Below are 22,135 nucleotides of genomic sequence, written 5' to 3'. Positions count from 1 at the left end.
TCAGATATTAACAGAAGTGTGCCTGTAATCCTAGCAGCTGAAAGCTAAATCTAGCTTCTTCCTATTTTTCCATGGTATCCTTACAAATATTTAAATGAATATATTCATATATATTACTTTTAAGTTGTTTTGTGTAAAAAGAGGGGAGAAAAATTGCTATTTTTGCATTTAGACTTAAATTAAGGATGAATAAAACAATAGATAGGATTTGCATATTAGTAACAATGGCAACCTTCTGAATTGCTTTCATTTTGCTGAGTTCACTGATTGTGCTCTGTGAATTAATTCTTTTGTGGAAAGCTATTGAAAGATCAAGGAATTCAGAAAACAAAACAACAGAGAAGTGTGCTGTTTCATATCTATTTGTTCATAAAAGGTTCAAAGTGAGATTGTTTACATCACAAGTCTTGTTGATATTTTATTTGCTTCTTAGAAGAAAGATAGTATTCAAAAGTTGATTATATAATCATGCAGATAAGATTTTGCGGTGATGAATGAAATGTTCTGAGAGAAAGACCAAGGAGAAAAACCATGTTACAATTTTGAACTACATTTGGTTGGCAGGTGACTTTGCAAGACTTGAAAATAGAGCCCTATTCGATTCCTTCAGATAAAAAGCTTAAGCCAGCCCAGCATATTTCAGATTTGCTGTTTCCTGTGGAAGTTTCTCAGTATTGTCCTGCCAAACTTATGGCATGAAAAGAAAGGGGAGGAGGGAAAGGAATCCTTAATTATTCCATCTTTCTTAATCCTGACCTTTCCCTTAATGCCATACCCCCTTTTCTTACCCAGCGGCTTCTTGGATAAAGGAAGGAGACAGGAAGAAATGGAGGAACAGACTCAAAGTATGCTCCCCAATGATTTGGTACAATGAGCATTGGGCCAGCAGAGTTAATACCTCCAACAGGGAAATTGCAACAATGTTCTCTCTTGCTTTTGCCATTCTAGAACTTCTTCAATGTAAAATGAAAAAAGTAATCTTGATAGTTAAAATTACAATTACTTCCTTTTTGGAATGAGGCAGAACTGCAGAAAATATTGTCCCTCCATCTATAATAGTTGCTTTAAGATGTTTCCATCTGAAATTTGACTATGCTGTGCTCTACTGTACTGTACTCTAGTCTATACAGCTCGTACAGGTATGACTAGCTCTCCCCTGAATTTAGTTCGTCAGTTTTCAAGGAATCTTAAATTGTTAGTAATAGTACAGTTAAAACATTTGGTTAACATATAGAAGATAAGCCATGACATTTAACTAAACAATAAAAAAGAAAAAGCCAAGGCCCTTAAAAGTTCTTCATTTTTATTCTCTTCTTGATTTGATTCATCTTGCATCTGGTTTCTTTCCAGAGGAATTTTAAGTTTGGATGTTTTAGTGTCACCTTAGACACAAGCTAGCATTAAATGCAGTATGAAACTATAAAATATATAGTTTTCATAGGCTCAGTCTTTGCACTGTAACCATCTAGTCACTTATTGGTACAGTATGCAGTAATCCGTTAGATGACCTGATGACTTATGCTTTTTTTTTCTTTCTTTAAAGCATGTTTGTCAGTTTGTAAAAAACATTAAAAAATTGTTTTAAAGTAAATCTTACAAATAGATAATATTTAAATGGAACTTATAGTATGATGGGTTATGAGCTTGAGCTCTCCTGAATACCTCTTAGTCTCAGTTTCTTCCCTTGTGAAATGTGATCATTTTGTTCCTACGTGATAAAGCTGTTGTGAGGATTAAATGAGATAGTATGTACAATATGCTTAGTATAGCATAAGCACTCAGCCATCACTAGCGGCTATCATCCTTGTCATTATATCCTGTATTCAGGGATTTCTCCACTGTCAGAAATGAGCCTAATGACTTCTTCCATATTTCAAGTTAGCAAGTATTTTTCTAAGATATAGCAATTATGTTCTATAGTACAGAGGTGTATGGCAAATTGAGAAATCCATCTCAATTTAATTTGGGGTTGAATGCACTCTTTGAGAGCCATTCCCCCATGTTTAATGCAAGCCGAAAGTCTTTATGAAAGTAAAATATCCTTTCAATATAAAAACCTTTGTTCTACATGTAAGACTACACAAAAGAACTGTTTCAATTCTTCCTAAAAATGAAGAGAATGTATCTCCCTATTTCTTTCCATTCCATAAGAGTTACTAGAGCATCTTTGCTTTTATGACATTGACAATTATTTGTGAATGGAACAAACTTTTCCCTTTGAAGGGAAAGCTGTATGTTATTGGAAAGTTACAGTGTTTTATTGTAATGGGGAGAGTTTTACAGCAGGGCTGGATGGTTAGGGCATAATAAAGGCATGCAAAGCTGTTGGTATATCATGATCCCTCTAACTTCCCAAACTCTTCAACAAATAAGGGATTAACAAATAAGGGTCCTGCTCTCAACTTGCTTCTGAAGTGATACGTGAGTCTGGTCTCAAGTCATTTAATCTGGCCAGCTCTCAAGTTTTCTTGCTTTTAAAATACAGATAAGTATAGCTGTTCTACCTCTATATCATGGAAGAAGGGAGGAAATGAAACAAAGCACTATGAAAGTAACCACGAGCCTCAGAAATCCCCAGAAGGAGTCTTTGCACCTTACAAGTGGACTTCTCTGATTCCTGATACATTTATTCATGTACTGTCAAAGAAAATATGAGAGAAGGGTGCTGAAGTAGCCATTGGCCTGAGGCATTCAAAAGAAATGCTTTAGAAACCTGAAAATAGTCAAGCTAGCACTGAAGATCTAATTAGGCAAGAAATAGGAAGTTTCATTATTCCTATTACATCTCCATGGAAGGAGAAGGAAGATGAGCAGGTCAGACCAGGGCTAGACTACCCAATAGACAACCTAACAACATGCTTACACCCAGGAAAAGAAGGGCTATGTGGAAATAAATAAATAAGTAACAATTTGACATAAAACAGCTTCATAGCAGTAATCAGAATGCTGTGTTATTTTGAAGTACACAGCCAACTGGTTGGGCACTATAAACTTTTTAATCCTTAAGGATGCTAAAGATTTAAAAACAGGAAGCTACTTCTAAAAATCTACCTCTGTTCCTATTGAAAATCTTTTTCTCTCTCTCTCTTTTACTTTTATGTCTTCCTTTTTTCCCCTCTTTCTTTAACTTTTCCTCTCTACATTTTTAGTTGCCCCCTCTGTTAATCCTTCTCTACGAGTCTTCCCCTTTTCTCTATTCTTCAGTTTTTCCCTCCTCTCTCTTGTTCTCCAAAATCTGGGACTCTAGCTACTTTTTTATTCTCCCACAATAGTGAAAAATGGAGGTACTATCTCCTTTAGAACTATTTGCTTATTAGTTAAACAATTATAATAGCAATCCAGATATGAGCAGATGAGTGAAGAGTTTTAATTGGGAATACCAAAATGGCAAGGATTGAGGCTATCAGAGGAAAATATATCTGGGCCTTTTTTTCCCGTCCAAATAGATTTGATAACATTCTAAATGCTCTTAGAAGATACTAGCCTAGAGATATTTTCATCCATAATACATCTTCTCTATTAATAAAGCCAATAATGCCATGAACGCATCAATGATGGAGGCTTTCATTGAGACCATAACACTAATAACAGTCTGATTTTCACCCACTCTCCAGAGATTAGGAAAAAAGTGTGAGTTCTCTTGGAAAAGAAAAACAAAGAGGTGGAAACAGTTCTTTATTTTTATACTAAGAAAGAACTGCACAATTGGTTTCTTAGCATCAGCTGAAATGGAGAGAATTGCTTTTCACCTTGTTTGTTTAATAGTCTACTATCAGTATTTTATAGTCTTGTTATCTCAGATCATGGGTGGTGACCCCTGGCTACCTGCTCTCCTGCACACTTACATCATTTAGTGTTCATTCTTTATACATATATGGACATATTAGAGATACAGCTCAGTGCTCTGTCATGACCTAGATTGGTGGGATGGGGTGGTGGGAGGGAGGTCCAAGAGGGAGGGGATAATATGTACACATATAGCTGATTCACTTCATTGTACAGCAGAAACTAGCACAACATTGTAAAGCAATTATACTCCAATTAAAAAAAAAAAAAAGAGTAAAGCCAGAAAAAAAAGATCAAGTCTAAATGTTGCAGTGTTTTTTAAAATCTTTATAATTTACAGTGTGAGCAAATCCCACTATTCCTGATATTTTCTTGGGAAGGAAGGTCAAAATGTTTAAGAATTATAAGTCAGAGTTGTTGAATAAGATACTTTTTTCGTATGTGTGATTGTATTTTTTACTTTTTAATTTATAAAAATAACATGCAGTAAATTTGACTATATTTGGGTTATATAGTTCTTTGAGTTTTAACCACCACCACCATCAGGACGCAAGACAGTTCTATTACCCCCCAAATTCCCTTGGTCTCTTTGACCACCTAGGAAAGGAATTCTCTTATCTCCTGCCCAGGAAGTCTCAGCCTGGCTGGCAGGACAGCTGAAGCCAAGAGAAGCCAGCTCTCTTACGGTTCAATAGCTGTTCTTTCACTCCCTCCATTTTAATATGGCTTTCTGCTCTGTCTACTGTCCTTGAATCCAACATTTCTTAGTTCATACTCAAGAGAAAAAACATTTGGTTTTTTCTTTATATTAATTTCTCATCTTATTTTGTTGGAGTAATGGCTTAAGTATTTATTTTCTGCTTTTAAATTTATTTTTAAATTTTTGATTGTGTCCCAAAACTTGCAAGTTTTTATTAATCTTACATATATTTATTTTTATTGTAGTAAAATATACATGGCATAAAATTTGCCATTTTAACCATTTTTAAGGGCACAGTTCCATGGCATTAAGTACATTCACGTGTTGTACTACCATCACCACTACTCATCTCCAGAACTACTTCATCATTTCAATCTGAAAGTCCATACCCAGTAAATAGTAACTTCTGATTTTCCCATACCCCTAGCCCCTGATATAACTACTATTCTCCTTTTTGTCTCTATGAATTATCTATTCAAGATACTTTGTTATAAGTGGACTCCTACAATATTTGGCTTTTTGTGTCTGGATTATTAATTTAGCACAGTGTCTTCAAGGTTCATCCATGTTGTAGCATGTGTCAGAATTTCCTTCCTTTTTAAAGCTGAGTAATATTCTGTTGTTTGTCAGTTCATCTGTTGGTACATATTTGGGCTTTTGTCTATTGTGAATAATGTTGCTGTGAACATGGATGTACAAGGAGCTGTTCTAGTCCCTGCTTTCAAGTATTTTGGGTATATCCCCAGAAATAGGATTGCTGGATCATATCGTAATTCTATGTTTAATTTTTGAGGGACTGACATAATGTTTTCTAGAGACTTCACTGTCTTACATTTCTACCAGCAATGCACAAGGGTCCCAATTTCTCCACATCCTCATGAACATTTGGTATTTTCTGTGTTTTTTGTTTGTTTGTTTTGATAATAGCCATCCCAATGGGTTTGAGGTGGTATCGCATTGTGATTTTGGTTTGCACTTCCCTAATGGGTTGTAATGTTGAGCATCTTTTCATGTGCTTTATTAGCCATTTCTATATCTTCTTTAGAGAAAGAAGAGTAAGAGCCTTTTAATTGATTCCTGAATAATGTTTGCCTTTTCATTTTTCTCACTTTAGGTGGGCCTTTCATTAATATTTGTTGACTGAAAGAGGGATAATTGAACAAATGAGTAAAAGAATAAGTACTGTTTCCCATTACCATACAGAGCATTTCAGTCTCAGTAACCACTAGATTTGCTACCCGGGGCAGGTTCCTTAACTTTGCTAGGCTACATTTTCATAATCTGTAAATGGGGATATTAATACCTGCCCCACTGGATTGTTATGTAGCTTAAATGCTATGCAAAATACTTTTGAAACAGTGACATGTCAATATGAAATTAAAATTTGCTAATAAAAATGTTAATATTTATAATTATCTGTTTAAGTTTTATAATACTTAAATGCTGAGTGTTTCTTTGCTGTTCATATATTAGGAGTACCCTCTTAAAATAATATGAAAAATCTTTTTAAAAGTGTAAGCTTCACAGGAACTAGCTCAGTATCTTTCAAGAGATATTTGTTGACTCAGCTAAAGAATGATGAACGAATGCACATTTGCACACGCACAGTTTTAAGTTGCCTTTGACCAGTGTGGCTTTTCTCATTACAAACAGTGAATCCAAAATACTGTGTTGCCTCAAACTCTATTGGATTGATATTTAAAAAACCGTTAAGTCTCTGGTGAAGTATTGAGTTAAAGGGAAAGAGTAAGAGTTGGGTTTTGTTTTGTTTTTTGTTTTGATGCCTTAAAATAATAATAAATTATAGGTGATTTTATCTGAATTTTGTGTCTGACTTTTTTCTGATTAATTCTATTGCATTAGTAACACCATATCTCTTATTCTCTGTTGATAAAATAATAGTAATAATATTTACTAATTAAATTGATAAGGCTGTGATGTGGCGTTTATAGAGGGTTTTGTGAATCTTTCATTAAAGTTTGTGGAAAGCGTGTTATACTAGAAAAGTACTGGATCAATTGTAAGTCAATTTGATGTTGATATACTTTAATGGGAAAATCTTCCCAATTATGTGAGAAGAAACACTAATGAAAAATATATGTTTCCTATACTAAACTATTTTCACTTTAAATCGGATTGACTTTATCTTCATTTTTTAAATCATCCTTTTAATTTTTAAGCTGGCTGAGATTTGAGGCTGGTGTTCACATATTGATTTCAACCAAACGTCGAAGTGTAGGATCAGAAGAAGAATAAAAGATGGTCCAGATAAAAAAGAGAAATGTTAGATTTTTTTAAAAAAGCTAATTTGTCACTTCATTCATTGAATATGAACTGAATAGACTTCTAACCCTTAAAATACTTTTTTTTCCCTCTTTTTATTGCCTGGGATCTTAAGAGCTTTATCATTTGCAGTCATAAAATGAAAATATACACCAAACCCTCAAAGGGCAAGTATGAAATTAAATTATATTTGGGCAGCTGTAACCTTTTAAAACGATCAGATTCCAGTTAATGTATTTCTTCCTGTTCCAAGTGCTGCCATGGTGTTTGATGGTGGGAAGCAGTCCAAAGGGCATTGGGAGATAATAAATTCACTGTAAATTTCACCCCAAGGCATGTCTCGATACACCAAGGCCTCCATTCAGCAAGGCTGACCTAAAACTCTTGTCACATCCAAAGGTCATTTAGGTTGGGGTTGGTGTGTCCCATCTATCTTTCCTTGATGTAAAGAGTGACAGTTGAAACAGGACTGAGCTCATAAACAGTCATCTGGATGTGAAAAAGAAGCTAGCTTTGGAATAGGTGGGGAAAGTGAAGAGAGAACTATCTTTTACCGTAGGACTGGCAAATACCGTGCTTTTTGCAAAGTCAGTGAAGGGTCGACACGATCTCGTAGCTGCTGTTTCAGAGCAGCCATTAATTTGAAAGGGGCATTACTGGATTTGGTTGATTTAGAATCAGGTGCTTTTTCTTCTTGCTTTATATTTGTTTGCCAAAGCCTAGGGTGATTTTTAGTAAGTATTTTTTAGAAGAACGTAATATTTCCAATCTCCTTTTACTTTAAAATAATATTCCTTCCCCCATTTAAATCTTTTCTCTTCAGTTAATTTACAAGATGAACCAACACATGTGAACAAATTAGGAGAAAACTTGTTTAAAGAAATGAAGCTTAATGTGGTACTGGAATATAGCAATTTTTCTATTGCCCACTTAATCGTATACTTTTTTATTGTGGTAAAATATGCAGAACAGTAAAATTAATCATTTTAACCATTTTTAAGTATACAATTCAGTAACATTAAATTCCTTCACAATGTTGTATACCCACCGACAATATTTATTTCCAGAACTTTTTAATCATCCCATGGAAACTCTGTACCCATTAAATAATAACTCCCCATTCCCCATTGCCCCCCGCCCTGCCTCAGCCCCTGGTAACTTCTATTCCACTTTCTGTCTCTATGAATTTGCCTACTCTGTGTGCCTCATATAAGTGAAGCATACAATATTCATCCTTTTGTGTCTGGCTGATTTCACTTAGTATAATGTTTTCAAGGCTCTTCAATGTTGTAGCATGTATCTCTCAATCATTACTTTTAAGAATGACTTCAGTTCTTTCAAAGACAATATTTTAAAATGTTAAGAATCAGGGATATATAAATTACCAATTATAATAATCATAAGTAATATATAGTGTCATATGGAGAAATATTAGATAACTACTGGACAGATATAACAGAAGAGTTAAGTCTTATAATTTTTCTTGGGGAAAAACATTAATGTTCTTTTCATTAAGGCAGAGATCTCTGTTCATTGATGTGTTCTAAGTGTCTAGAATAGTGCCTGGTGCATAATAGGTGCCCAAATAAATAAATATTGAATGAATCAATCAATTTAAGTCAGGAAAACAGGAGTTACAACTGATTATTTCTGTGAACTACTTCGATGATATATGAGAAATATGTCCTGCACAATTGAAAAGGAAGGCTTTTGTGATCAGAGGAGCTAATGAAATTCGAAATACACTCTAAATGCAAGGTGTATTTTTGTTATTTTAATTGATTTAAGAGTAATATGTGATTTGGGTAGTGCAAAAAGTAGCCAATTTTAAATATGTTTTTCTTATATTTTTTTAAATGGTCTAGAAAAATCAAGGAATTGAAGCAAAATACAGTTTTTAAAATATAATTAAATTCTTAGTATAAATTATATGGAAAAAAGCAAATATTTAAATAAGGATGAGACTCAAAATGTTGAAAATTTTATATCCAGATTTATTGTATAATTGATTTTGAATCAATTTTAAATCATGTTTAAAAAAGTGATTAGGTCAACATCATTCTAGGTAAAAGTGGGTTATAGGTGAACCAGATCCTTCCAATCAGTTCTTCACATTATTGTATATCGAGACTAACCTTGTGGAAATGCAAATCTTGTTACATCATTCCTCTTTTTGAACTGTCCTAGCTTCCCATCTACCTTTCCAAACACCTCTCACAGTACACTGGAGCCTCACTGACCTTCTTCCAAGGCCCTGTATTTGTCTTGTTCTCTTCTACCACAAGGTTCGTCTGCCAGTACTCCTTCCTGCTCCATGTATGTAGTTACATCATCTCATCCTTCTGATTTCTAACTAATCATATTTATAGGGAAGCCTTTCCTGGTCCGTCTGACCATATTATAGCTCTCTCTTAAATGTCTTCCCAGCACCATGAGTTGAGAAGAAAACCAAACTGAGACAATATTTACTGGCAGTGGCCAAGTGGAAGGAGGAGGATGAAAATGCTAGGAAAAATGTTCTCGGGTACTTCTCAATTCCTTCCTGCCCTACATCTGCAGTAATGTAGTTACTATCAGAAGAGCCCAGTCTCTGTCAGAAGTACTATTAGAATTGCCCTCCCCAGCCTTGTTCATCTCTTTGCTCCAAAGCCCCAGACCCTACTACTATATCAGAATGACCAGAAAAGAGCTTCATAAGGCATAGAGGTTAAGAGTTATAAACTCTATTAAAAGACTTGGATTTTAATCTCAGCTTACCTGTGTGACTTCGGACAAATGACTTTTTCTTTCTCTGTGCTTTAGTGTCCTCCTCCACAAAATAATAATGTATTTCCTAAGGTTGTTGAGAAGGTTCAGAGAGATATGGCCTGGGCCTGGCACACAGTAAGCTTCCTGTAAACTCTAGCTACTATGATTATTTTTGCTGCTGCCGTTAGCGTTCTGTATCCAATTTCTCTTGAAATTGAGATTAATTCATCTTGATGTTATGTACTCAAATATCCAACACTACTTAATATGCAATATTTCCTTAATCTTAATGGTTTACAATGAAAGAAATGAAGGAAAGCATCAGGGGGAAATCCATAGGAAGAAGTCTTTTTAAATTTAACCCATCACATGTGCTGTCTATTAGTACTAGCAGTACAACTAAAGAAAAAAAAATCTTTAATGGTTGTGCGCTTTTTTCAGGGAAAGTAGAGTTCTGTCGCTAGAGATTAAAGAAGTTTTTCACTCTTGAAGCCTTTAACCCCGGGTCTTGGAAACTATCTTTGACTCAGAGCTTAGGAAAAACCTTATTACCAGTGGCCAGCAGGTAGGGGAATCCCAGTGGGGTAGAGGGAGATAAATTCATCATGGAAAGTTGAAGTTTGGAAAGCACCTTCACACTGTAACATTGCTACGCATATGGTAAGTTTATGTGGTACGTAATAGAAAAGAGAATTTTAAGGGATACTCAGGCTGCTAACGCTACTAGTTACTTAACCTCGGGCAATTTATGAGCTTTCACTCTCCCCATTGAACACACAGAATTGTTATGGTGATCCCTGAAATAGCATAAAGACTAATAGCAAAGTGGGTGGTGCATCATAGTCACTGAGGAAATCATAGATATTGCACTTCCTCTCCCAAATACGCCAAGTATTTTTAAGCATTCAGCAAGTATGCATTCTGGAAGTGAGTCTGTTTTTTATAATATACAAAATAACATATATAGTCTGATTTAATGTGAACTAACACTCATTTACTTTTTGTTTTGAGTTAAAATCCTCCGTGTTTTTAATGTTTTGATTACTGTTATACACCCTCCCCCCCAACCTATGGAGAAAACACGAACAATGATTTCGCACTTATGAACTTAGCCAAAGATAAGTGTTTGCTTTAACGTTCTTTCTGATAATACTCAGCTTTTCTATATTTAATAATGAATTCTTGGTAGCAAAAGATTTTTTCCCCCAGTAAACAAGCATTTCTGTGCTTATTGTTACTTTGAAAGGAATTTCAGCAGTGTTTTATTCCCATACGTTAAACTAATTAAAGATAGGAGTAGAGTCACTGATCTAGAAAAGATTTGAAGAGCTTTCCAGCCAGTGTCCTCCTCACCTTGCCAAATGGAGGTGTACTTACTGGTTGGTGACCTCAGGAATAGCTGCAGAGTATTCATCCTCCCACAGTAATGAACAGCAAGTCTGGAGTGGCATAAAAAGGGTCAATCGAATAGGTCATACATCATACGGGGAGGCAGATGTTGGAACATATTGTAATGGATTACTGTGCAGTATATGAAGATGGCTTGTGGAGTAGAAAAAACGAGGAAGGAGTGAGAAAGAGAGAGAGAGAAACTCTCAGTTGGTGTTTTCTTGCATGACTCTCGCAAATATATCTGGTCCTTTAAGGGACTGCTTCAATTATAAAAGTCAAAATGTTTTTCTAGCTATTTAAGGTTTATTGGTGTGTAATAAAATGAAGAAAGCCCTTTAAAATCTATTTCATTTGAAGTGTTTCTTATTTATATGCTTCAGTATCTGCAGTGTGACAGAAACAGCATGAGAGCATCATACCTGTGAAAAAGGTCTTCAGGTTTAAATAAGTTCAAATGTATTCTTTAATTTTTAGCAGGATGCCGTGTTCACGCCCTCTCAACACTACATCCCTCTCTGATAGCTCCGTATTCCAAGTATCACACTGGATCTGAATTTGGAATAAAATAATAAAGATTGTCTATGTATTATTAATATTTGGTGATGGCAGCTTTACATAGATAATATCGCTTTTGTACATGTATTTACTATAGCTTTTTAATAGTAAAACCACACTATAGCCAGACATAATATTTTACTTTTGTATTATAACTTTGCCAAGACATATCACCCAGCAGTGATGTCTTTAAGGAGATGTGGGTCATAATAGCAGTAGTTTCTGCCTTGGAGGCCCTAGCAGGCAGCCCCATATTTCCTCAGGCAGGTCCTCCAAGTGGCTCACCAGTTTTCTCTAAAGGCAAAACATTCCTTTCTGAAGTGAATGACAATTGTTTTCCCCTTTTGGCTTGTCTTCCTGCAATCCTGAACTCATCTCTGTGTGTCCGCTGACCATCCAGCCTTTCGGAGACTTTATCCACTCAAGTCATTCCCTTGCTTAACCTGCTATTGAAACGCTTACATTCCAACAGCTCCGGATGGTTCTTTTTTAAAATTATGCACCATTGATATACCATTAGTTATCCTTCATTTCCACAAATCTGTACTAGGTCTGAATTTACTTACTCTTTCGGTTTGATATGTTTCTTTCTTTTCCTCAAGTTTCCTTAGGAATTGTGTCCAAATACACAAGATCCTGGATCTTCCACATTGCATGTACTTACTTGAACTTGTTTCTCCAAGTGACTCCAGTCCCTGCTATACCCAGACTATCATTCCCTTTGCTCCCTTGAGAATAACTCTTCAATTGCAATGCCGGATGGGAGATGAACTGCAAATGCCTCCCAAATTCCTCCGGCACCTGTGATTCTCCCAATCACTTTCTCCCATGGTCTCCGGGAGATCTGGGGAAGCAACAGGAGAAATGCTTCACTCCCTCCAGCCCCCACCCCACTTACATACCACCAAGGAGTGTACCATCTACTCCCTTCCCCAAGCCTTTCACCCTCAACACAGACTTGACAAAGAGTCTCAGTCTTTAGAGCTGTCTGTCAACTCTGTCTATTCTCCGTTTCTTCCAGCAGTCCCCTTAGTGGTTAAAAAAGTGGTTAAAAAAGTGGTTAAAAAAAGTCATCAGCTTTCAGAGCTCACTTTGATATGCTAGTGTTCCTTGATGGGTACAAAGAGTGCAGGGTCCTTTACAATCGGTATTGTACTTCTCTACTAGGATTTTTGAAAATTAAAAAATTTTTAAATTATTGTGTAAGTATATAAAAATTATATAAGAGGAAAATATGTTTATTTCTGGTACTTATTATTGTCATTATATTGTTTATCATTATAGACCTTTTGATAAAAGCTATACACTGCTATTAAACTGGACCCTCACAGTCTCTCTGGCAGGTTTTACTCTTTAAAATCGAATTCAGATGTCCAGAACTCTTACAACTCAACAAGAAAATAACCCGATTTCTTAAAAGAGCAAAAGATCGGAATAGACATTTTACCAAAGAAGACATAGAAATGGCTAGTAAGCACATGAAAAGATGCTCAATGTCATCAGTCATTAGGGAAATGCAAATTAAAACCACAATGAGATACCACTTCACTTCTACTAGAATAGTTATGATCGAAAGACAGACAATACGAAGTATTGATGATAATACACTGCTAGTGGGAATGCAGAAAGGTTCTTTAGAAAGTTTGGCAGTACCTTGAAAAAGTAAACATTAACTTACCATAAGACCTAGCAAAATCCAATCCTAGGAATTGGGTAGCCAAGAGAAATGAAAACACACAAAGACTTGTACTGGAACATTCATAGCAGGACTATTCATAATAGCCTAAAATTGGAAACAAACAAAATGTCCATCAACTGGATAAATGGATAAACAAATATGGTGTATCAATACAAATGAGTACCATTCAGCAATATAATGGAACAGACTACTTATACGTGCTACAACATGGAGGAACCTCAAAAGCATGCTAAACGGAAGAAGCCAGATCTCTTTTTCTTCAGTCTCCTCCAGCCCTGCCCCAGTAGTGTTGACTGCAAAAGAAGATAGCCTCACATCTAACCCAGGGGAAGTAGAAGGGGTGTGTACTTTTATTTTAAAAAGGGAAGAGGAAAGTTTCTCTTAAAAGTTCCCTCTATGGTATATAGGAAAACCTTAAATACTTAAATATATTTTGTTGGTGGATTTAAAAGCTAACTTTATGACTTTGCATGTTATGTTCACTTACCTGGAATATCTTTCCATTCTAACTTTCTCTTACAACTTCCTTGAAGACGCCTATCTGGCAGGGCTGCAGCTGGGCCCCACCTTAGCAACGCTTTAGAAGATAGTCACAGCCAAGAAAGGTATCCCAGCTAGGGCAAAACCATTCATCTTCTCTTGAATGGAGCTGGGGGTAAGAACAGGAGCACAGGCTGTGGGTCTAGTCTTAAGACGCCAAGGAGAGCAGGAATCGAAATTCACATCTGCCCTCCACATCATTTTTGTGTGCGGATGGGAAAATACACATAACATAGAATTTGCCGTCTTAACCATTTTTAAATGTACAGTTCATTGGCATTGAGTACATTCACATTGTTGTGCAAACATCGTCAGCATCCATCTCCAGAACTTTTTCATCTCCCCAAATTGAAATTCTGTACCTATTAAGCAGTTACATCCCTTCCCGTCTCCCCACCCGACCCCCAGCTCCTGGGAACCACCGCTCTTTATGTCTCTATAAAAACGACTACTCTAGGGGGCTTCCCGCTTCCCTGGTGGCGCAGTGGTTGAGAGTCCGCCTGCCGACGCAGGGGACGCGGGTTCGTGCCCCGGTCCGGGAAGATCCCACGTGCCGCGGAGCGGCTGGGCCCGTGAGCCATGGCCGCTGAGCCTGCGCGTCCGGAGCCTGTGCTCCACAACGGGAGAGGCCACAACAGTGAGAGGCCCGCGTACCGCAAAAAAAAAAAAAAAAAAAAAAAAAGACTACTCTAGATGCATCATATAAGAGGGATCATACAATATTCGGTCTTTTATCATTGGCTTATTTCATTTAGCATAGTGTCTTCAAGGTTCATCCATGTATTAGCATTTGTCAGAATTCCCTTACTTTTTAAGGCTGAATAATATTCCACTGTATGTATATGACACACTTTGCTTATCCATTCCCCCCTTGATGGACACTTGGATCTCTTCCACCTTCTGGCTATTGTGACTAATGCCGCTGTGAACATGCGTGTACAAATATCTGTTCCAGGCCCTGCTTTCAATTATTTGGAATATATACCCAGAAGAGGGATTGTTGGATCATTTGGTAATTCTGTTTCATTTTTTGAGGAACTGCCATAGTGTTTTCCAAAAGTAGTTACACCATTTTATACTCCCAGCAGAAAATCTCAAAGGTTCCAGTTTCTCTACATCCTCACTAATATTTGTTATGTTCAGGTTTTTTGATAATAGCTGTCCTAACGGATTGTGAAGTGGTATCTTATTTTGGTATTCATTTGCACCCAGCTATTTTGAAGGTGTGTTTGTCCAGATGGGAAAATGAACCATATTTTATTAAACACATCATTAGCTAGATTTGTAAATTGTAAATTTATATATATTTGGCATGTGAGTTTCTATTTGCACTTTTGCCCTGGAATCCAACAAATTTAAGGCCTATTGTGTTTTTCATGCAATATGCTCGAATAACCTCAGAAAGAAGAGCTGACTGTATTAGAGCAAGAAGTCCATGTTTTAACTCAAGTTGCTCTGATAATTTTCTGTGAAGAAACATTATGAAAAATAATGTGCAAAGCAAATTTATTCACATTGAAACATGCTGATATGTTTTGAAAGATTTTCTTCAGTACATTAGTTTCTCTTTAAACTCCACATTTAAGTTACATTAGGAAGCTGAAATTAAGCCATAAAGATAACACTTATGGAGGCTTGAAATTGCTTTCTGAATTTTTTCCTCACAAATGTTATTCCTTGTCCCTGCCCTTAAAAAAACAAACATGCTTTTCATATACATCGTATCTAACATAAATCTCTCAGGTTAGATTTAAACTTTAGAAGTACACATTTATCAACTTTTAAAATCGTAATAAGCCACAACACACACATTTTAAAATCTCTAATCAAAACAGTCAACACATTGTAGACATATTAACTTTTATTGCCAGATTTCAGTTACTACACTTAAAAAAAAAATCACCTCCCATTTCTGTACATATATTTGAACTTCAAGATGCTATTAACAAGGGAGTTTTTAGCTCTGTAACATTCTTTTTGAAGATTTAGGTCTATATGTGTTTGCTTAGGTGAGAGTTTAGAAGTGACTACTACTTATTTCTGAGAGCTTTCTTGATCACCACGTGTGATAAAGGGCTTCAACTTTCAGCCCTGTACCTCTTTAAATTCTTGGGATAGTTAAAACAGCCTCATTGGTCTCATTTAATTAAATGTTAAAATATGTAAAATTCATTTATAGTTATAGTGCACCTCTTTTTTCTCTCTATGTATCAGTGTTTGACATGAAATTTCATTTGGAGAAAATGATCCTACTTATAAAATAATTTTAAACAATTAATTTAGCAAAAACAGTATTAAGCGGTTGTGCAGTGTGTTAGCACTCTTCACTCAGATCATGGAATCTTTTTTCTTCCTTTTTCCTTTTCACAACTGTTACTTCAACTCAAACTATCATTCAAATTACTGCTGCTAAATTTTGATAACCTCATAAATGATATTACTCTTGTCTTTATCTTAACTAAGACAATATATATGTTTTAGCTTAAGACATACATACTGCTCTCAAACATTCAGTGGCTTTCTCTTGCCTACATATTAAATTTAAACTCTTTTGCTTATATTTCATGATTTTCTGTAAGTTGAACATAGCCTGCACCCAGTACTGTTTTGTTCTTCCCAAGGTTTGGGCTCAATTAGGTCACTGTCCTGTCTACCACCTACTCTCTCACCTACTGTTCCACACCATCCTCTCTATTCCCTTTGCAACAGCCAGGTCGTTCCTGCTCCTGTGCCTGGCTTTAGATTGTGCTCCCTCCCTAGAATGCCACCTCTTTTATTATGCTCAGCTTAGCTACACCTCTATAATGAAAGCATATCAGAATGCACTGATTCATTTCCTTTTTTGTCATGCCTTTAACAGTGGCATATAGTTACCTATAGTACACTTATATTCTCAATATTTTATGTGTACCAGTGTTGACTTAGGGAAGAAACTATGTTTATGCATTTTCTGTGTCCCCCACTGTACCTAGCACAGTCCAGAGTCGGTAGTAGGAGGTTAGCACGTAAATATTACCTAGTTCTTACTTGGTATAATTAATCCATTGATAATCATAACTGTTACTTATTGATCAAGTGAGTGTTTTATGCACAGTATGTGATGTATTTCTCACAGCAACCATGCAAGGTCAGTTTTATTTATCCCTGAATTTGCAGATTAAGGAATTGTGCTTCAGATTGGTCACCCAAGGCCACTAGCTCAGAGCTGGGGTTAGAATTGTGGTTTGCCTTCCTTTTAACTGTCCCTCTAAAAGTAGAAATGGTCCTTGAAGGAGCTTAAAATACTGAAGAGACAAAGATGTAGTTTTACGGAACAGTTTGAGACAAAAGTGAGAGTTACTTATATGTATAGATAGATATATAGAAACATACTTATGAGCACATTAGCACCAAGACCCTAAGTAACCAATGAATAGATTCCAACCTAATTGTATGTGATTGTCTCCATTAAAAAAGAAAAATATCAGGCTTCCCTGGTGGCGCAGTGGTTGAGAGTCCGCCTGCCGACGCAGGGGACGCGGGTTCGTGCCCCACTCCGGGAGGATCCCACGTGCCGCGGAGCGGCTGGGCCCGTGGGCCATGGCCGCTGAGCCTGCACGTCCGGAGCCTGTGCTCCGCAGCGGGAGAGGCCACAACAGTGAGAGGCCCGCATACCACAAAAAGAAAAAAAGAAAAAAGAAAAAAATTGTCTGAAGTAGGTGTAGGGATGGAGGAAGGGAAAGGGAATGAGAATGCAATATTTTAAGTAATATAAAGAATAGAAAACCTAATGCTCTGTGGGGTTGGGGAGTTTTGGAGATCAAACCAAACCCCTAACATATCCGTTTCAAGATAAGGGTCAGATTATTCTTCAAGGTAAAAAAGTGTTATTCTGTTAGTCTGGTTAACATCATGCCCTGAGTGTTCTCCTTAATCTTCAGCTTTTCACGTTTAGGATCTCTCAGCTTCTTTGTGATGTTAAGAACAACTTGACTGTTTTTCATAAAAGTACATTTATCATAATACACCTTATATTTAACTCTGGGTTTTCTCTACTATCCTTTTCTTTTTTTTTTTTTTTTTTTTTTTTTGCGGTACGCGGGCCTCTCACTGCTGTGGCCTCTCCCGTTGCGGAGCACAGGCTCTGGACGCACAGGCTCAGCGGCCATGGCTCATGGGCCCAGCCGCTCCGCGGCATATGGGATCTTCCCGGACCGGGGCACGAACCCATGTCCCCTGCATCGGCAGATGGACTCTCAACCATTGCGCCACCAGGGAAGACCCTCTCTACTATCCTTTAAAGTAAAATGTGAACCAGGTTTTTGTTTAAACATTTTTATTTATATATAATTGCAAGTGACTATAATTATATATGTACATAATATGTAAATGAGTTCTATAGTTCACAGGATGCTTGTTACTTCAGGTGGCTTTCCAGTTCCCACAAATTTCATGCCCCTTCCCGCTCACCAAGGTCAGCCAGTGATTCTGAGATTATAGACCTCCCTCAGTACAGATACCTACATGATTCTTGATTCTGCTTTAAGAACATTTAATAAATGAAATAAAATACTAATCATCTCTAGACTTTCTTGTTTTAATATCAGTCAACGCACATCTTAATGGATAGACAAATGGATTTAATTTTTTGAAAGGTTGAATTAAAATAAGTCTCAGCAGCATTTAGTTTTTAAGGTGCCTACCCTTGATATATAACCAGGTATGAAAACCACTGTCAGCTTCTTTAAATCTACTGAAAATTTGTTTTAACTTGTGAATGGCCAAATTAGGTCCCAGCAGTATTAAAATTTCTGCTTTATTTTACTTGCACAGACCCAAAGTATGTTAGATTCTCTGAGACTTGAGGCCTTTTTATGCTTCTGTAATATAATGTAAATTTAAGGAACACATATATTTGACACAAATTAAAATGTATTGAAAATAGATCTTTCCTACTTCCAAACCTTGGCAAACTAGGAAGATCAGCTATGTGTGGTGGGAAATGTAATGATCTGGAAATAGTGGAAAGTTAAACACAGTTGGGGAAAAGTTGGTCTATATATCAACTCTTTGCATAGAGAAAGCCAAATATGAGGAAGGGGATATGCGAGATTGGGGGGATTGAAGTGCTACTTAATGTTAGCCATACTGAATGAGTAATAAGATTATGACTTTTTCATCATTAATTACTTTAACTCTCTGTGTTTTGTAAAAATACCAGTTATTAGTATACTGTTCTAGTAAAAATATGTATGTAAATGGGCCCATGTATTTTCCAAATTTATCTTCTTTTCTACTCAAAGGAATTTTTTAGGATAATTTAACTGAGGTAAACCTTAATTTTCATATTTAAAAGGTTAAAATAATGCATTTATTTGAATGAAGGAAGAACATGTATGATTTTTTAAAATTCCAAGTATATACCATTTCCTACCTTTAAATTCATTAAAGTGTTTGGGAACATATTTATACTTCTGTTTCTAATAGTAGTTCTAATACTTCTTTGGAAGTTGTGAATCTATAGTGATTTATGTTTAAACATTTAATTACCTTTTATGAGTGACTGGTCCATCTATTTAATTATCTAATTAATACAAATAGTCAATATTTTTTCAATATTTTGAAATAATTTTTTAATAATCAAATTCAAATTTTGAATAACTGTTTTGTTCACATTTTTCCTTTTAGCTACAGAGGTTAAAATTTCCCATGTCATCTTTAGTAATTATGGAACAATTTTATATTTTGTGTATACTAAACCAGAAATATGTGTTGTTACCTTCTAGGAATAATAGGCACTGGAATCATTTTTAAAGACAAGGATATAATATACAGTACAGTGTGAAATTTACAATATGTAATATAGTTATCCAGCCAGTATTTTAAAATACATATATTTTAAAATTCAGTACACTGGAAAAAGTTTTAATTTGCAAAGTGATATCCTGGGTTATTGGTTATTTTCTTAATGGCTTCATAAACAGTTCAGGATGATGATGGAAGAAATTACTTTGTGAATTGCAGAATTTAAGACACAGGTTTTTAACCCAAGTGTGGGAAATGCATCATTTCTGATACTTTGAAAATGGTACACTCCCACTCATCATATTTGACATCATATCCTTTTACTTTTTATGTAATCTGTTAAAGACTTATGAATTAAATCTTATTCTTTCTGATTGACTGGGGTAAGAAATAACATAATTCTAATTCACGCCAAAAAATTTTGGGGGTGGGACAGTCATTACTGATAGTATAAATATACTTCTCTGGTGTTTCTTTTGTCTGGAATGTATCTTGCATTAGTTGACATAAAACAATAAGCTATAATTTTTTAAATAATTTTAATGTCCTGTTTTCATTTAGAACAAAGCATCTAGAAACTCTGAAAAATGTAAATGTATTTTCATGTATATAAATGCCAGTCTTCATTATTTCATTTATAGAGAGACCCAACTTATCAGAGTCTCTGGCTTATCCTGAGCAGTTTCAGCCTTTGAAATTTCCCTTTCAGAGAAAAACCAAGATAATCCAGAGAACTATTTCACAGCACTTTTCCTTGAGAGCCTTTTTCTTTAACATCAGTCTTTTTATTATGGAAGTTCTAGCTTGCATAGTAAATGCTATCCATGAAATCTTAAGACAAAAGAGAAATAAGAAATTGGGTTGTATTTTAAATATATATACACACACATATATATGTGTGTATATCTATACATTTATTTATTAATATTTGTATATGTATATATAAATAATTGCTTCTTCAATCAGATTTTCACAAAATGCTAAATGGAGATGAAAGCGTATTAATCTAAACATTTGATATGACTATTTGAATCTAAAGCAACCTCCATGTTTTAAGATACTACATGATACGACCATCATCATCAAGTAAAATTTTCCCTTATTATTAAATTGATTTGTTGAAGAATTTTTATTGGTTATTTAATAAGAATTACTATGTGATGGCTTAGTCGAAGAGTGTGTGCTTTAGATAGTATTCCTTAAAACCCTAATCCTCAAGATTATCTCAAGTTTGTCTTTGTTTATATATCATGAAGTAAAGTGGCATTCTGGCAAGCATCCAGTTAACTTTTATCAACTGAGGTAGACTGACCCGATAATGTTCTTCAAATAGTCCCCTTCCATTCCCTCCCAGTGGCTTTTTTGCATTTCTACACAGCTAATAATCAGAAAAAAATGTTACAGGTGCCCTTTTCAGCAAGTCAAATAAAGGAAATATACAGGGCTTGAACCCATATGGATAGTAAGAAAGTTACTTGGTGTATGAAGCTTCATTCTTTTGTAACACACCGTGTAAATTTTTAAATGGTTAAAATAAAGCTATTAACCATATAGTATGATATACTTTTCCTCCACTGATGTTGGCAAAGAGTAAATACGGATGACTGTTACTTGTTTTCAGTCCCTGTATATACTGAAACTAAAATTCCTTATGTGTCATATCTGTCATTTCTCCCCTGAGAAGTAAGTCATGACAGTTGAGGTGACAGTGTCTTTCTTTAAATATTCCAGGGCACAAACAAAAAGACCCAATTGGAAAAATACCACATCTTATTATAGGTATTTTCTGACAGGTGCATTTATTTTATTACTCAGTCCTTATTTTCTCTCTCTCTCTCTCTCTCTCTCTCTCTCTCTCTCTCTCTCTCTCTTCTGTAGCAGTTATATGCTGCCCAGCTAGCTGCAATGCAGGTATCTCCAGGAGGAAAGCTCCCAGGCATACCCCAAGGCAACCTTGGTGCTGCTGTATCTCCTACCAGCATTCACACAGACAAGAGCACAAACAGCCCACCACCCAAAAGCAAGGTACCCTTTTGAAGAAACTACATGTTTTGACATTTAGAGTGTACTTTTCATTCAGTGATATTTATTGAATATCTATTATGTGCCAGCAACTGAGCTAAACTCTAGATCTCCAAGGAAATAATAGTCTAGTAGGATCAGTAAGGAAGGTGTCCCTATAAATTTGCATACCTACATTTAGTCACTCATTTATTCAACAAACATGCATTTATAGTAGGAAATGTGAGTGACACAAATATTTGTAAGATAGGTGTGCTGTCATCAAGAATTTTACAGTCTTATGAAACAGATACCCATCCTCTACGATACAAAGTCTTAGAAGGAGTTGCAGATAAAGTGCATTGGAAGTTATTAGGACAAAGAGATTATTACCTTCAGTGAGAGATCTAGGAAAAGTTTCCCGAAGGGGCAACTGAAATAGACCTTAATATATGAGTATGATTAGTGCATACAGAAAATGTTTTATATAAATATCAATAACTATTATTACGAGGTATAGTATAGACATAATTTTCGATGTATTATTCAGCCAATGAGATGATCGTGTACAGATAGGAAGATAATACTAGTATTAAAAGTAAGACTGTTTAGAAATAGTTTTGTTTTTAGAGCTAAGGAAACATTTC

At 35.6% G+C, this 22,135-nt stretch overlaps 1 protein-coding gene across 11 annotated transcripts in view; it reads left to right on the top strand.

Moving 5' to 3' along the window:
* Window positions 1-22,135, top strand: part of SOX5 (SRY-box transcription factor 5) — a 997,502-nt gene that overhangs the window by 901,259 nt on the left and 74,108 nt on the right. For 9 of the 11 annotated variants that reach the window (XM_089919966.1, XM_089919964.1, XM_089919967.1 and 6 more), the window contains one exon: window positions 21,366-21,512. The exons of the other annotated variants lie outside the window; for them this stretch is intronic. In XM_089919966.1, the coding sequence (XP_089776092.1) occupies window positions 21,366-21,512 (147 nt within the window). The remainder of the gene's footprint in view (window positions 1-21,365; window positions 21,513-22,135) is intronic. 11 annotated transcript variants of the gene reach the window in all.

Source organism: Delphinapterus leucas, chromosome 11, assembly GCF_059928025.1.
Source record: "Delphinapterus leucas isolate spDelLeu-1000000601 "Yukka" chromosome 11, BTC_Dleu_Yukka2, whole genome shotgun sequence".
NCBI lineage: Eukaryota > Metazoa > Chordata > Mammalia > Artiodactyla > Monodontidae > Delphinapterus > Delphinapterus leucas.
Note: the sequence above shows the minus strand (reverse complement) of the source record. Positions and strands in the feature narration are given on the sequence as shown.